This window comes from Gobio gobio (assembly GCF_949357685.1).
Source record: "Gobio gobio genome assembly, chromosome: 6".
NCBI lineage: Eukaryota > Metazoa > Chordata > Actinopteri > Cypriniformes > Gobionidae > Gobio > Gobio gobio.
The window spans coordinates 17,607,324-17,625,397 of record NC_137102.1 but is presented as its reverse complement, the minus strand read 5'-3'; the positions used below and the strand labels follow the sequence as shown (position 1 = coordinate 17,625,397).

Below are 18,074 nucleotides of genomic sequence, written 5' to 3'. Positions count from 1 at the left end.
CTGAAAAGAAAGTAAACAATCTCCTGGAAATTACCAGAATTTCAATGACCATTAAACTAAAAAATGATTCACAAGAACTTCAGTATCACACTGCAGTTAAAAGTATATCAATCTACATATTAATTCAGTTCCATTTAAACTAACAAAAATGAATACAAGCTAACAAATTTTGACTTCATATAAGCAGGGTTTCAAGAGCCATATCCAACACTGATTAAAGTGTTGGAGGTAAATGCTATATACTTGATGAAAAAGCCTTAGAGATGTAGCCCCAGCTGCTAGTGGGACAGAAGATGAGGATGAGCAGAAGGAAAAGCAGCATGAACACAACACTGACAGATGTAGAGATGGCATTAATCAGATACGTCACTACATTAAAATCAGCACATAGATTTACAAGGTAACGTTACCTTAGTAAATACAATTTTTTGCCAGACCTAAGATATATACTGTATATATACAGTGTGTGTGTGTATATATATATGTGTGTGGAAACATTTAAGAGACCACTTGACATTGATTTCTCTTGACACTTAATATTGATTTATTTTAAGTGGTCTCTTAATTTTTTCCAGAGCTGTATATATACACACCGATCAGGCATAACATTATGACAGCTGAAGTGAATAACACTGATCTCTTCATCACGGCACCTGTTAGTGGGTGGGATATATTAGGCAGCAAGTTGATGTGTTAGAAGCAGGAAAAATGGGCACGTGCAAGGATTTGAGCAAGTTTGACAAGGGCCAAATTGTGATGATTAGACGACTGCGTCAGAGCATCTCCAAAACTGCAGCTCTTCTGTTCCCGGTCTGCAGTGGTCAGTATCTATCAAAAGTGGTCCAAGGAAGGAACAGTGGTGAACCAGCAACAGGGTCATGGGCGAAGGCTCATTGATGCACGTGGGGAGCGAAGGCTGGCCCGTGTGGTCTGATCAAACAGACCAGCTACTGTAGCTCAAATTGCTCAAGAAGTTAATGCTGATTCTGATAGAAAGGTGTCAGAATACACAGCACATCGCAGTTGCAGACCAGTCAGAGTGCCCATGCTGATCCCTGTCCACCGCCAAAAGCACCAACAGTGGGCACCTGAGCAGCAGAACTGGACCATGGAAGAGGGTGGCCTGGTCTGATGAATCACGTTTTCTTTTACATCACGTGGCCGGGTGTGTGGCACCAGGAAATGGGAAGAAGGCAAGCCGGTGGAGGCAGTGTGATGCTTTGGGCAATGTTTTGCTGGGAAACTTTGGGTCCTGCCATCCATGTGGATGTTACTTTGAAACGTACCACCTTTCATGGGAACGGTATTCCTTGGTGGCTGTGGCCTCTTTCAGCAGGATAATACGCCTTGCCACAAAGCAAAAATGGTTCAGGAATGGTTTAAGGAGCACAACGAGTTTGAGGTGTTGACTTGACCTCCAAATTCCCCAGATCTCAATCCAATCGAGCATCTGTAGGATGTGCTGAACAAACAAGTCCGATCCGTGGAGGCCCCACCTCGCAACTTACAGGACTCAAAGGATCTGCTGCTAACATCTTGGTGCCAGATACGACAGCACACCTTCAGGGGTCTAGTGGAGTCTATGCCTCAACGGGTCAGGGCTGTTTTGGCAGCAAAAGTGGGACCACCACAAAATTAGTCATAATGTTATGTCTGATCGGTGTGTATATACTTACAGATGTAGTTATTAGCGTAATTGATCATATAATTACATTCTGGATATAATTGTATTGAATTACACATATTAAAATATAACCTGACTACTTTTTGTTTACTTTTAGATTACTTTTGACCTAACTGATTTATCACAGTAGTTGCCAAAAGTGATGTCCGTAGTGGATATTTGTTTTTAATGACCCAACAAGTTCGATTAAATCATCAACATATTTGGAAAATATTTTAAATATGAGGAAATATCAAAACACTTAACTGTCAGTAACTGACAAAATTATTTTGTAAAACAAAAACTGCAAACTACAGCTACAGGTTTTATTTAACTAAATGCAAAAAAAAAACATTATTATTAATTATTTCTACGACAGCCACACAATTTGGCATGTTTCATTATGTTATCACAAATAAAACAATTGACAATTCGAATCTTTTTATCTTTGAATCTTTTACAAAATTTTAATAAGGGGTGAATTAAGTGTGAAGATAGCAATTTTCCTAGGCCGGACATCACTTTTGGCCACTGTAGATTTGAATGGGATTATTGTTCATTCACCATATTTATAAACAATAAAAAAAATCATGGTTCATGGTTATCAACATCATGAAAGTCATTAAACATTACATTATTCCAGTTTGTGAAAGAAATGCAGGTGGTTCATGAGTTGATGAAAAGCTAACAATTAATGAAATCATAAAAATGTAAAATTAAAATGAATAAATACATTTTAAACAGTCGAAATAAAACAGTAAAAATAGAGATACATTATTTTGTTTACCAACATGTCAATGTGACTATTACCTGGCATCAGAGAACCGTGAACATGCAAATGTGTTATTAAATTATTGAAATACCAACTTAAAATATCAGGGGGACTTCAAGTAAAAATTTTGGTCAAAGGGGTTTGCCTGACAAAAAAAGAACCTGCATTGCATGAGCAAACATTAATAAACATTAAAACAGCAATGACATTACATGAAATATTGTGTCCAGACTGTGGTTATAATGAAGGCATAGTATTTCACAGCTATACATCAGCAGTGTTTCGTAACTTGTAATTGATTGCGTTTGTCCACAAAACTTCAGAAGTCTGAAGTTTTTAAAAAGGGTCTCACCAAAGACAACACCTGAGTCTTTTAGCATTTTTTATATTCGTTTTCAAGGTTCCTAGCAATCTGTCAGCTATTGTATGGCACAATCAATCACAAGCTTTGCCTGATGTTCTCTCTACAGCTCATTTTATTTCTGAGAATGGAATTTATTACATAAATCACTCATTAGGGTCTCCACTTTAAACTTCCCTTCCACATCATTTGAGTTCTCATATATAGAATAAAGACTTACAGTACCTACAATCATTGTCTCTAGATCTCTAGAAGCATCTGAACCTGACCAGGGCTGCACATTCAGCAAAATCAGAACTTGATCCCAATGCTACAACAAACAAAAGCAAAAATGTAAACAAGGTTTGTTGTTCCTCTCTTTAGATGTGTGCTGCTACTGTCCAGATGTTGAGAATTTTTTTTATACACAGTGGCATGAAAAAGTATGTGAACCGCTTGCAGAATCTGTGAAAATGGGAATAATTTTAACTAAATAAGAGCGATCATACAAAATGCATATTTTTTATTTAGTACTGTCCTGAATAAGATTTTATATATATATATATATATATATATATATATATATATATATATATATATATATATATATATATATATATATATATATATATATATAGTCCACAAGACAAAAAAATAGCTAAATTTATTAAAATAACCCTGGTAAAAAGTTTATGAACCATTGATTCTCAATACTGTGTGTCGTTCCCTAGATGATCCACGGCTGTTTTTTTTGTTTGTTTTGTGATGGTTGTTCATGAGTCCCTTGTTTGTCCTGAGCAGTTAAACTGCCCAATATTCTTCAGAGAAATCCTCCAGGTCCTGTACATTCTTCAGTTTTCCAGCCTCTTTTTCATATTTGAACCCTCTCCAGCAATGACTGTATGATTTTAAGATCCATCTTTTCACACTGAGGACAATTGAGGGACTCAAACACAACTACTAAAAAAGGTTCAAACATTCACTGATGCTCCAGAAGGAAACACAATGCATTAAGAGCCGGGGGGTGAAAGCCTATTGAATTTGAAAATCAAGGTAAATTGTACTTAATTTGTCTTACGGGAAACATGCACGTTTTTTTGTGAAAAGATGGATCTTAAAATCATACAGTCATTGCTGGAGAAGGTTCAAATATGAAAAAGAGGCTGGAAAACTGAAGAATGTGCAGGACCTGGAGGATTTTTCTGAAGAATATTGGGCAGTTTAATTGCTCAGGACAAACAAGGGACTCATGAACAACCATCACAAAACAAAAAAACAGCCGTGGATCATCCAGGGAACGACACACAGCACTGAGAATCAATGGTTCATAAACTTTTTATCAGGGTTATTTTAATAAGTTCAGCTTTTTTTTTGTCTTGTGGACTATATGTAAACATTTTTTATGTAAAATATCTTATTCAGGACAGGACTAAATAAAAACTAAATAAGAGATCCCTCTTATTTAGTTAAAATTATTCCCATTTTCACAGATTCTGCAAGCGGTTCACATACTTTTTCATGCCACTGTATATTTTGAAATATGTTTACAATTGAACTGGTTTCAATTTTAATTTAGTTTCAAAAGCATAATTTATTCCTGTGATGGGGAAGCTGAATTTTCAGCATCATTACTCCAGTCTTCAGTGTCACATGATCTTTCAGATATCATTCTAATGATGCCCAAGAAACATTTCTTTCTATTATCGATGTATTACAGATGTGATGCTTAATATTTTGTACTGAAAATAGTTCAAGTTCAAGTTCAAAAGAACAGCATTTATTTGTAACATTATAATATACACCGATCAGGCACAACTTTATGACAAATATTCCTAATCTTGTGTTGGTCCCCTGCCAAGGCCTTGACCCATCGAGGCATGGACTCCACTGGACACCTCAAGGTGTGCTGTAGTATCTGCCACCAAGATGTTAGCAGCAGATCTTTTTTAAATCCTGTAAGTTGCGAGGTGGGGCCTCCATGGATCAGACTTATTTGTTCAGCACATCCCACAGATGCTCAATTGGATTGAGATCTGGGGAATTTGGAGGCCAAGTCAACACCTCAAACGCTGTGCTCCTCAAACCATTCCTGAACCATTTTTGCAAAAAAATTTCACTTGCTGCCTAATATATTCCACTCACTAACAGGTGCCGTGATGAAGAGATAATCAGTGTTATTCACTGTCACAATGTTATGCCTGATTGGTGTATATTGTCTTTACCTTCATTTTAGATCAAGTTAATGTGTCCTTGTTAAATAAAATTAATTTCTTTGAAAGATCTTACTGACCCCAGACTTCAGAACAGCAGTAGCTTATATGTCTTCCCCAATTAAATCCACTTTAGTAAACATTGCCTGCATAATGCATACGTTAAAGACATACGTTTCAAAGTAGATGTGATGAAACACTGTAATCTACAAAACAAATTAAAGGAAAATATATTTAAATATTTAGATATGTACACTGTAAAAAATGTTATGTGCTATTTGCTTAAATAAATAATGGTAACAATATTACACATGATATTTTTGAGAAGTTTTGGCTTGGTTTCTTTAATTGAATCTACCTGAATAAATCATGTAAAATTTCTTAAATTATTTATTCTACGAAACAATAAATTAAATATTTTTAGTGACATGTGCTTATTAATTTTAAGTTGACTTTAAAAAAAAGAGTATAAATTAGAGGGAATGGAAATGACCTGTTTCTATTTGACTTACGTTATACAATTAATGGACTGTATGCTGCTAGCACAGCACAAGCAGAAACAAACTTGTTACTACACTGGCATTAGCAAAGTTATTGCTCATTAACCAAAGCAACATGCTTTATAATATTGGTATACATGCAGTTATCCACAACCTAACCATAAGATCTACTCTTCTGCACAATGGTAACGGTCAAAACTTCAACAGAAAGAAAATCTTTCAAATGTCAAACATAACAGAACATTAAACGTTAACAGATGTTTCCCTTCACTCAAAAACACATAAAATAACACTTAATTTCAATATTAACTCTCCCTTTCCAGCCATATGCAAAGTATGCTGGGAACTAACAATGGTGTCTCTAAATAAAACTGCATAATTGAGTTAATTCTCTTAAAATAAATAGGTAACCTTATTTTCCTTAATTTTATCAGTTTATTTGGTTCTTCGATTGAAGGCTCAAGATTGCTTACATTTCCTTAAAAAAAATCAGGAAAATGTATCTCTTGGTTTTATTAGTGAAATGTTCTCAATATTTTCTATAAAACACTGAACCACAATTTTTTTAAGAAAATATACACACTATTTTTAATTATCACCTCAATTTTTTTTAGTGAAAATTACAAGACACATGATTCATTTTTTACAGTGTACATTTAATAGTTCTTATTTACATTTGACAAAACTGGGGTAACATTACAAGAGAGGACATCATATTAAAAAGAGAATATATTTAGTAAAATAGATATTACATATTTTCACATTGTGCACTTTGTTTATTTACACTGGTTTGTGTTAATGCATCAGTGTTTCAATTTAATAAAAAAAATTTAATTAATGGTTTGTTTGTTTTACAAAATATTGCAAATACTTTTTTATACAAAATATATTATATGCACAAATATCACATAATTATAACTCGGAGTGTATCGATAAAGTGACCTTTCCTGTGTGTGAACTGCATTTCCACACATTCTGCCCTTTTTATTGGCTTCAGCTTGTCTTCCATGTCCTATCACACCAGTCAATTCAACTTTCATGCAGCCTATAAAATAAATAAATATAATCTGTGGTATAAAATAACATTTAGGACTCACAGTTTTCAGTTCGTCTGTTTTAAAAGTTCTAGTGGGTGACTGTCAACAGGTGAGTCAGTTCAGCTATGATCCAGTAGATGGCAGACTCTTGTCTTTTACACGTCATGTAATTTTTCTTCTGTAAATCTGTGGTCTCTGGTAAAGTGCATGGCCCTCCATCGTCTTGAAGGTGGACCATCGTTCAAATTGATTGGGCCTGTCTGGTCCCATTACACAAGCTTGAAGAAAGGCTGAGATTAGAAGTCAGTTTTTCAGTCTAGCACCCCTTTGCTATCTCTGCAATGAGCCACTCCAGCTTGCCTGTGAGAAGATTCCCAAATTTCTTCAACACCAAACCCAAATCCTTAGAGGGCTGAGACGGGCATCTCTCTGCCTGGGGCACTACTTGCTCTCCCTGCTGGATGAGACAAAGATGGACATATTAAATGGTGTTCAAAATAGAAATAGTCATAGTATGTTGACAAGGGAAGAGCAGAAATTGCTTTTACTCTGTGATAGAAATAAATGAGCTACATTTTGGTAGATGGTGGGTCATCATTGAGATCAGTGAAAACACCGGCATAATTATGTTTTGCAAATACATCAGAAATCGGCAAAACTACAGTCCAGCATCCCCCCACAGTACGTGCTTTAATCTAGGAGTGGCGGCATGTATATTTTATCAGCAGGGCATGGCTGTAATGCACTTCAGAGAGCACTATGTTCCCAGCCTTCTCACGGGTCAAGTATGTGTCGCTATCTCCCCTTCTTTCCTGGGGAAGGAAGGCAGAGGTCACCTGGAGTCAAAGTCACCAAGATGACGTGACGAACCAACAAAGATTCCGGGAAGGCAGGATATTTTCCTTGAGAACTACGTAGTCCCACAACCACATTCAAATATGGGGAAATTTCCATTCACGTCTTTTTAAAGCATTTCAAAATAATAATAATAATTTGAAAGTACATCTAACACATTTTGTAAAATTCGATTATTATTGCTATGACATTATTAAATAATTAATTTTGAATCAGGTGAAAATAAGTATTTGAACACCCTGCTATTTTGCAACTGTCCACCTCCACTCCATTTATTACCCTAAATTAGATGCACCTGTTTGAGGTCGTTAGCTGCATAAAGACACCTGTCCACCCCATACAATCAGTAAGAATCCAACTACTAACATGGCCAAGACCAAAGAGCTGTCCAAAGACACTAGAGACAAAATTGTACACCTCCACAAGGCTGGAAAGGGCTACGGGGAAATTGCCAAGCTGCTTGGTGAAAAAAGGTCCACTGTTGGAGCAATCATTAGAGAATGGAAGATGCTAAACATGACTGTCAATCTTCCTCGGACTGGGACTCCATGCAATATCTCACCTTGTGGGGTCTCAATGATCCTAAGAAAGGTGAGAAAACAGCCCAGAACTACACGGGAGGAGCTGGTCAATGACCTGAAAAGAGCTGGGACCACCGTTTCCAAGGTTACTGTTGGTAATACACTAAGACGTCATGGTTTGAAATCATGCATGGCACGGAAGGTTCCCCTGCTTAAACCAGCACATGTCCAGGCCCGTCTTAAGTTTGCCAATGACCATTTGGATGATCCAGAAGAGTCATGGGAGAAAGTCATGTGGTCAGATGAGACCAAAATAGAACTTTTTGGTCATAATTCCACTAAACGTGTTTGGAGGAAGAAGAATGATGAGTACCATCCCAAGAACACCATCCCTACTGTGAAGCATGGGGGTGGTAGCATCATGCTTTGGGGGTGTTTTTCTGCATATGGGATTATGCTCAGGTGCCCACTGTTTGTGCTTTCGGTGGTGGACAGGGGTCAGCATGGGTACCCTGACTGGTCTACAGCTATGAAGCCCCATACACAACAAACTGCGATGCGCTGTGTATTCTGACACCTTTCTATCAGAACCAGCATTAACTTCTTGAGCAATTTGAGCTACAGTAGCTCGTCTGTTTGATTGGACCACACAGGATAGCCTTCGTTCCCCACGTGCATCAATGAGCCTTGGCCGCCCATGACCCTGTCGTTCCTTCCTTGGACCACTTTTGATAGATACTGACCACAGCAGACCGGGAACACCCCACGAGAGCTGCAGTTTTGGAGATGCTCTGACCCAGTTGTCTAGCCATCCCAATTTGGCCCTTGTCAAACTCACTCAAATTCTTACGCTTGCCCATTTTTCCTGCTTCTAACACATCAAATTTCTATCAACTTTGAGGAATTTTTTTTTCACTTGTTGCCTAATATATTCCACTCACTAACAGGTGCCGTGATGAAGAGATAATCAGTGTTATTCACTGCCATTATGTTATGCCTGATCGGTGTATATTCTCTTTACCTTCATCTTTGATCAAGTTAATGTGTCCCTGCTGAATAAAAGTAATTTTTTTTTAAAGATCTTAATACTTCAGACAAACTGACCCCAGACTTCAGAACAGCAGTAGCCAATACTGTATATGTCTTCCCCAATTAAATCCACTTTAGTTAACATTGCCTGCATAATGCATACGCATTACACATATATATATTTATTATATTTATTGTAGAATATTTATCTTTATTTAACTTTCATTTCATTTGAGCAATTAAATTACTATGTGCATTAATTTACTATATATATATTGCTGAACTTTTGTAATATTTGTTAAACATTATATTACTAATTTATATTACTATATATATATTATATATATATACACACACACACTGAATTGTCTTTATTTTATCGTAGAATATTTATCTTTATTTAACTTTCATTTTAGTAATTAAATTACAATGTGAATTACTTTATATATTGTGCTGAACTTTTGTAATATATGCTAAACATATTACTAATTAATATGAAATAAATATATATACATATATATTATTTGCTTCTTTTTTTTTCTTCTTTTTTTGCTTGTACGCTGAACTTTTGTAAAATTTACTAAATATTACAAAAAGATAAATACAGTTGACTATATTGTTATATTTATTTATTTTTGTAGGGTCAGATGTTGTAGTCTGACCAGTGGTAAATCCAATGCCTTCATTCTTCATTCTGCAAGTCAATATCCTATGTGAGTGAATTCCTCAAGAGACTCGCAATCTGTCTGTGTGCCATTTGTCTCTGTGCCAATATGTATCTGAGCTGCGGCACAAGGTTGAACTGATCATCCTCACCTCAATGTGGAGCAGTCTGACTACATGCAAGTAGTTGTTGATACTGTGTTCCAAGCGCTCCAGCAGAGTGAGTCTACAGCCAGGTTGGCTGAGTGTCCTGGCAGACCGCACATCCTGCGCTAGAGTCCCCAAAGACAGCAGGATCTCAGCCCTCCACTCATGCACCTGGAACACACACATACAGGTGTCTCAAAGAGTGCGTGCCCGAGAGCAGCGTGAGTGGGTTGATGCTGTAATAGAGGGAGTGTGTGTGGGAGTGGGCAGCATTGAACGACTCACAGATTTTCTCTCCCAGGTTGGTTTGTTAATGCCGACGCATGGTAATTGAATAGAAGAGGGTAGAGCATCTACAGCACTGCAGACTTTCTGTAAAGGGAGTGAAAAGCACAGCCTATCAAAAGTCTCACCGGTGGATAGACAAGCAGAGATGTAGACACTGAGGAGTCAGAGTGGCAAACTGTCAAACAAACATAGAGTCAAGTCAATAAGATAACGGATGACGCCAAGACAGAGGATGACAGCAGAGAATCAAGCGAGACAGTCAACATGCAAATAGGTAAACTGAGAAATATCTGTCAAGTGAAGTGTAGCATGCAAACATCCTAATGAGGCTGAGCTATTAATGCTTAAAGATATATGAAGGGTAACTTGGTATTGATTCCAGCAGTTCTTTACAAACAAACACAAATAAATGGTGATGACTTGAAGTATTCAATTGACTTTATATAACCTATATTCAATTGAAGATTATTTGGGTATAATTTGATTTCTAATTTGAAAGTCCATTCACAGATGAATATATTCTCACTCCTTGTGCCTACATTTAAATGGTTTCACTGTCTTTGTAATATTATCTAATATGTAATATTACTATGATGTAATATACAAATTTAAACAATATGGTAGGCCACAGATAAACATCCTAAGAAACACACAAAGAAGTGAAAGAACAATTTAGATCTGCCACAGTCTTACCATTTCCTCTTGTAAGTCCTTCACCTTGTTCATACCTCTTCTGGCCTCGCTGTTACACACAAAGTCAATTGGTCTAGTGTGAACGTGAGACAGTTCAGAGGCAACCATGCTGAAGACAACTACCAGAACTCCTATAAGACAAACAATCCAATGAGAAAATGTGTGACTACAATAATGAATTACATTAGTAGATCCATTAAGTCACAAATGTGCAATATTCATTGTTACTTAACATTTATAAACATTATGACATTATACATTTCTTAAATCAGAAGGCAATAGTAACATGAGACAACTCTCTGGAATACTCAACTCTGGTTGGTCACAGCACTGAACTGTCAAATACTTTTCTACACTCTAAAAAAAAAAAGGTTCTATATTGCACCAAAAATGGTTCTTGGCTCGTAATCATAGGGGAACCTTTTTTAGTGCTATATAGCACCAATTTTGGTGCTTCAGTGGTTCTTCAGCGGTTCTTCAGCGGTTCTTCAGAGGTTCTTCAGCGGTTCTTCAGAGGTTCTTCACCGGTTCTTTGACTAAGGTGCTATATAGCACCTCTGAAGAACCGCTGAAGAACCACTGAAGCACCAAAATTGGTGCTATATAGCACTAAAAAAGGTTCCCCTATGATTACGAGCCTTTTTTTTTTAGAGTGTATAATAGAGTGCAACAGTGCATGGCAACTTTTTCAGCTGCCTTTTTCCCATTCATTTTGCCCATAGGGATTTTTATGGCCATGAGCCAAACCAACCAGCTACAAGTGAATCATAACATTACAAACTTTGCTTAAAGCAAAAAAGTATTTGAGGATCAGACAAAAAGAGAAAAGTACAAAATCTGTGCACTCAATGGCTTTAATGAAGAAAAGAACTACAATCCCATAAAGAATTGTAAATGAAATCGAAAAAATATGCAGAAAATGCACACAAATATTTAAGTAATTTGAGAGAATAGGGAAATATACAAGCATACCACACTTACTACTTTTACCATATATTTCTATGACAGAAATAATAAGAGTATGCAACCATATGGAAGTAAACGGCTCTGTTGGCGCAATTTCCTTTTCGGGATTCTCTGATTGGTCGAGATTTGTAATCAGAATCATGGGTAATGTAGTTTTTCACCAGGAATTCTGCTTTCAAACACAATTATTTAAAAAACAATTGGATGTGGGCTTATAGCTTCAACAAAATCATACCATCAATGAACAACCTCATAGCTTACAGTAAGCTTGTCTTTAAAGGTTTATGAGCTACATATTAAAAATAAATTTCCTTATGAGAAAGATGTAAAATGTAAGAGTGGTGGCGGCCATTTTTAACTTGAATGCGTGAGGCCTTGGTGTTATCCGTTTTTAGTTAGGCCTACTCTAAAAAAAAAAAAAAAGGTTCTATATGGCACCAAAAATGGTTCTTGGCTCGTAATCATAGGGGAACCTTTTTTTAGTGCTATATAGCACCAATTTTGGTGCTTCAGTGGTTCTTCAGCGGTTCTACAGAGGTTCTTCACCGGTTCTTTGACTAAGGTGCTATATAGCACCTCTGAAGAACCGCTGAAGAACCACTGAACCTTTTTTTTTTTTTTAGAGTGATTAGCAGTTCAAAAGCAGTCCATAAATGCTGCTTGATTTTGCAAACCGATATCTAAAGTCGGCATGAAACAAAAGTTGTAATCATCATTTCATTGTCATATTATTTATAATAAACACTCCAATATTCCATAAAAACAATAATTGTCCATTTTGATTTCATGGAGACTTATATATAGGCGATTTTTTACATTTATTATTTTTAATCATAAACACACTGGTTTGTAGAACAAATGCTAGTTTTACTGCACTGTAATAATTTCCCTATAGCGAATAATGAATTTGAAGTCGCGCACAGTCACCAAAGCTGACTTCCGAGTTGCAAAATAGGCAGATAACGCTAAACTGTAACAATAGTTGCCCATGTCAACATTCTGGCTTTCATATCTCTAGTATCACGCTGAGGTCGCTCTCTTCTTCTCATTAATGCAAGATAGAATCAAGCGTGCTGCATAACAGCCATAACATACTCTGCAAGAACAAAGAAAAAAGTTCTCACTCCCAGGGCTGCCCTGGTTTGGGAGTTCTCGCAGCTCGTTCTCGACTCATCATCGGGGCAGAACTTTCTTCTTGCGGGTGTCTGAGAACTATTGTGTGTTTGGTCAGAAATTTAAAGTGGGCAGGGTTAATGCCGAGAATCGGAAATGTTCGGCACCTGCTTTTCTTGTGAAGTATGGAATGTCCTGGCCAGAACGAACTTTGTTCTTGCCACCTCGAGAAAACAAACAAATTAATTTGTTCTTGCGGAGTATGTACCAAGCTTAAAGGGTTAGTTCACCCAAAAATGAAAATTCTGTCATTAATTACTCACCCTCACGTCGTTGGACACCCGTCAGACCACCATTCATATTCGGAACACAAATGAAGATATTTCAGTTGAAAGCTGATGGCTGAGAAAGGCTTCAGATAGGCCTCCATTGGCATTCAGTACATTGACACTTCCAGGATCCATGAAAGGCACTTAAAACGTTGTTACAAAGTCCATCTCACCACAGTGGCTCTACAATAATCTTACGTTGCGATGACAATAGTTTTTGTGCGCAAAAAAAATCAAAATAACACCTTTATCCAACTTGTTCTCGACTTCCGTGTGTGCCTCCACGACGCATGCGCAAGAATATGACGTAACGCCGGCGTTCGAGAATCCATGAAATACACACTTAAGCCCCATTTTGAGCACTACGCCCAGACCTAAAGCACGATCAATGTAGAATCCAACAGCTTAGACACGCGCGTCTTCCTCTGTCAACATTGTATAGGCTTGGTGGTAAGAGGAAGGACCGTGTAGATCCGCTCTGACGGTCGAACAAAGTAGAGATATAGCCCTGGTGTTCCTGTCCAGGAAGATTTGTCTGTAAGGGTAATGTTTAAATGCACAGTTACCTGACAAATTATTATTTTTTTGAGTACTCCCTCCGGTGCGAGGAAGACCCGTTTAGATCTGCTCTGGCGGGTAAAACATTTACATTTACATTTACATTACATTTAATTTATGCATTTAGCAGACGCTTTTATCCAAAGCGACTTACAACTTGGGGGTACAATAAGCGATTGGTCGTGAAGAGTCGAGTGAGCGCAACAAGTGCCTGAAATACTTGGTCCGTGTACATTTCTCAGTGTAGCACAGGCTAGAGTAGGGCGGGAAAGAGGAGGAAAAGAGGAAAGGAAAGTTTTTTTTTTTTTTTTTAGGAGGTTAAGTGCTCACGGAAGAGAGGAGTTTTTAGTTGACTTTTGAATGTTGTCAATGAATCCGCATTTCGGATGGCGGTGGGTAGATCATTCCACCAGCTGGGAACGTTGAATGAAAATGTTCTGGAGAGGGATTTTTTGCCTCTCTGTGATGGTACCACAAGCCTTCGCTCCTTAGCTGAACGAAGGCTTCTGGTGGGGGTGTGACGACGTAGAATCGAGTCAAAGTATGCAGGAGCTGAGTGCGTGGTGGCTCTGTAGGCAAGCGTCAGCGACTTAAACTTGATGCGAGCAGCGAGTGGTAGCCAGTGCAGAGAGATGAAGAGTGGTGTGACGTGGGTCCTTTTGGGCTCGTTGAAGACCAGACGTGCCGCTGCATTCTGGATCATTCGAAGTGTTTGGATCGCGCAAGAGGGGAGTCCAGCCAGAAGCGCATTGCAGTAGTCAAGTCTCGAAATAACCAGGGCCTGGACAAGAAGCTGTGTTGCGTGTTCTGTTAGGAACGGTCTGATCTTCCTGATGTTGTAGAGCGCAAACCTGCAAGAGCGAGCTGTCTTAGCAATGTGATCTCTGAAGGACAACTGGTCATCAAATGTAACTCCAAGATTTCTGACTGATTTTGAAGGGGAGATCAGGGATGCACCTAGCTGGATGGTGAAGTCATGTTGCATAGAGGGACTGGCGGGAAAGATGAGGAACTCAGTCTTTGCCAGGTTGAGCTGTAGGTGATTTTTACTCATCCATGCAGAGATGTCAGCCAGACAGCTGGAGATTCGTGCAGCTACTGTGGGGTCGTCTGGTTGGAATGAAAGGTAGAGCTGAGTGTCATCAGCATAGCAGTGATATGAGAAGCCATGTGCCTGTATGATGGGACCTAATGAAGTAGTGTAAATGGAGAAAAGGAGAGGTCCAAGCACTGAGCCCTGAGGAACCCCCGTGGTCAGTTGATGCGCTTGGGATTCCTCTCCTCTCCAGGCAACCTTGAAGGACCTACCTGTGAGATAAGATTCAAACCAATGGAGCAGAGTCCCTGTGATGCCCAGTGATGAGAGGGTGGACAGAAGAATTTGATGATTTACCGTGTCAAAGGCAGCAGATAGATCAAGGACGACAAGGACTGATGATTTGGACACAGCTTTAGCTATCCGCAGGGCTTCGGTGATCGACAGTAATGCAGTCTCTGTGGAGTGGCCCCTTTTGAAACCGGATTGGTTCGAGTCCAGCTGGTTATTCTGTGAGAGGAAGGATGAAACCTGGTTGAAAACAACTCGTTCAAGAGTTTTTTGCTATGAATGGCAGGAGAGAGACAGGTCTGTAGTTATCTATGAGTGATGCGTTTAAAGTGGGTTTCTTAAGCAGTGGAGTTACCCGAGCCTGCTTGAAAGTGGTAGGGAAAGTGCCAGTGCAGAGCGATGTGTTGATGATGTGTGTGAGTGCAGGAAGGAGAGAAGGAGAGATGGCTTGAAGGAGGTGTGAGGGAATGGGATCGAGAGGACAGGTGGTAGGGTGGCTGGAGAGGAGAAGTTTAGATACTTCGGCCTCAGTGAGTGTGGAAAATGAGGAGAGAGTATGTTCGGTCGTGGAAGTGGCTGATCTAAAATCCACAGTGTGTGGGGGTGAGAACTGATTGCTGATAGTTATTGTTTTGTTTGTGAAGAATTGTGCAAAGTCGTCTGGAGATAGGGAGGTGGTGGGGGGTGGAGGAGGAGGACAGAGCAGAGAGTTGAATGTTCTGAATAGTGTGCGTGAGTTTGAGGTGCTGCTGATTTTGTTTTGGAAATAAGAATATTTAGCTGCGTGTACTTCATTCGAGAAGGATGAGAGCAAAGACTGATACTTAGCTAGATCTGATGGGTGATTTGATTTATGCCATTTCCTCTCTGCTGCCCTGAGTGTCGTCCGATGTTCACGAATAACATCAGATAACCAAGGGTTAGAGGGAGTAGCTCGTGCTGGCCTTATCGGAGTCCCTCTAGGGTAAAACATCTAGAGAAGGCCCTCAAGTTAGGCCAAGAAGATTTGTCTGTAAGGGTACTGTCTAAACGCACAGTTACCTGACAAATATTTTTAAAGTAAACCTGACTCTCCATTTTCTTCCACTACAGATAGGGGATTTCATCTTTATTTTTTATTTCCTTTTAATTCCTATTATAACTGTTATACTATATATATATATATATATTTTTTTTTTCCCTTATGACTATTTTAACTTAATTTCTATGTAAAGCACTTTGAATTGCCACTGTGTATGCAATGTGCTATACAAATAAACTTGCCATGCCTTGCCTTGCCTCTGCTCGTAAACAAATCGCTTCTGGGTCATATGTCCGAACGCCGGATCTGCGTCATATTCTCGCGCATGCGTCGTGGAGGCATACACGGAAGTCGAGAACAAGTTGGATAGAGGTGTTATTTTGATTTTTTTTTGCGCACAAAAACTATTGTCGTCGCATCGTAAAATTATTGTAGAGCCACTGTTGTGAGATGGACTTTGTAACGACGTTTTAAGTGCCTTTCATGGATCTTGGAAGTGTCAATGTACTGAATGCCAATGGAGGCCTGTCTGAAGCCTTTCTCAGCATCAGCTTTCAACTAAAATATCTTCATTTGTGTTCCGAATGGAGGTCTTACGGGTGTCCAACGACATGAGGGTGAGTAATTAATGACAGAATTTTCATTTTTGGGTGAACTAACCCTTTAAGTCATGAAAAGTGGAGCCAAAGCGTCTCTATCGCCCCCAAGTGATAGGTTCCAAATCAGCTCAAGATGTCAGTGCCACATTTTCTACAATGGAAGAGAGTGAAGGTGCGTCGTCCATTTTTCTTTACAGTCTATGGATAGAATAGACAATAGGCGCCATTTTGTGACTAAAAACGGTTGACAAGTGGGTGCTAAAAAGCGAACACATCGAAAATGATAAGAGATGCAAACTAAAATACGCTGTAGCTAAATTTGCTAACGTTAGCTAATAAATGAACATCGTAGAAGTGTTCATCTTGTATTGCAACATTTTCTGTAAAACATTCTTAGGATCCTGCTGATTCGCAGGGGGAGCATCTCAATGGGGCATCATTTTAAACACCTTGAGGCACTATCCATTTCAAAGTTTATTTTCACCAACTAGCTGGCCTAGGTCATTCCATAAGTGCATCAGACAGGTTTCTAAACAAATACATAAAGAATATGAATAAACAAAGATAAAAGAATTAACCAAGATCAATTAAATCAACAATAAATTGCATAAACAATTCAAACCAAATTAAAAATAACTTATATATGTAGGCTACACAGTCACAACACATGAAAATTCCTGAGCATCAGAGAAGTAGGCTTTGTCTGCGTTATGTAGCTAATAGCTAGACTTTATTTAGCGCACTTTTAAGATAATTACAATTAAGACCAATCAATTAAGCTATGTTATGTCCATGTAGCTGTTTAATTGCCTAACCGTTAATTCAAGATAATTCAAACAACTGTTCATTTCAGTAAAACAACCCCCTTTGTCTCCACATGCATGTTCATATTTGAACGTAGCTACTGTACATTAATTGCCAATAAAGTTTTTAATGACTACTTAAAACTCAAATTTATCCGCATTTTGAAAATAACTGCGCAAAGGCATATTTTTATATGGCTATACACACAGAGAGATTGTGAGTTTCAGAAACGTTACCACAGCTCTGTATTGCTCAGTTTGGTAGAATGGAGACGGTCATGCATGCATACTTACTACTTAAATCCATGCCCTGTGACAATATAAGATCTTCAGTCGCGTTGCTTTCCATTGGAGAGCGTCTTTTCTGAAGAAGTAATGCAAAAACGCCCACCGAGATGTGCGTTTCTCCCCTACACTCACTATTATGTGCATCGCCCCCACACTTTCTGACTTCTAAATATTCCTTTCCCGGCTGGGAACGATTTTTATCTCGTCTCTGAACATGTCCTGACGTCCATTCATTGAGTCACTGTACAGATAAAAATGAGGGTAACCCATGAGGTTTTAGTAGATACTTCTGAAGGCCTAATTCTAAACAAATTAACAAAACTTGTAACAAGACTTTTTCTGAGAGCAAAAA

The 18,074-nt window shown here is 38.4% G+C and overlaps 2 protein-coding genes across 6 annotated transcripts in view; both read right to left on the bottom strand.

Moving 5' to 3' along the window:
- Nucleotides 1–18,074, bottom strand: part of LOC307127360 (uncharacterized protein) — an 866,317-nt gene that overhangs the window by 844,582 nt on the left and 3,661 nt on the right. The gene's annotated exons all lie outside the window — the stretch shown is intronic.
- thpo (thrombopoietin) overlaps nucleotides 5,916–18,074 on the bottom strand; it is a 12,184-nt gene continuing 25 nt past the window's right edge. The window contains exons 1-5 of one of the 5 annotated variants that reach the window (XM_079818532.1): nucleotides 17,729–18,074; nucleotides 10,719–10,849; nucleotides 10,023–10,109; nucleotides 9,744–9,908; nucleotides 5,916–6,976 (exon numbers count right to left, since the gene is read on the bottom strand). The exon at nucleotides 17,729–18,074 is cut by the window's right edge and continues 4 nt beyond it. In XM_079818532.1, coding sequence (XP_079674658.1) covers nucleotides 6,839–6,976; nucleotides 9,744–9,908; nucleotides 10,023–10,109; nucleotides 10,719–10,849; nucleotides 17,729–17,783 — 576 coding nt within the window. In that variant the 5' untranslated portion in view covers nucleotides 17,784–18,074 and the 3' untranslated portion in view covers nucleotides 5,916–6,838. Of the gene's footprint in view, nucleotides 6,980–9,743; nucleotides 9,909–10,022; nucleotides 10,110–10,718; nucleotides 10,850–13,120; nucleotides 13,363–17,671; nucleotides 17,703–17,728 lie in introns of those variants that run through there. The other 4 variants (XM_079818535.1, XM_079818536.1, XM_079818534.1 and 1 more) reach the window with 4 other exon arrangements.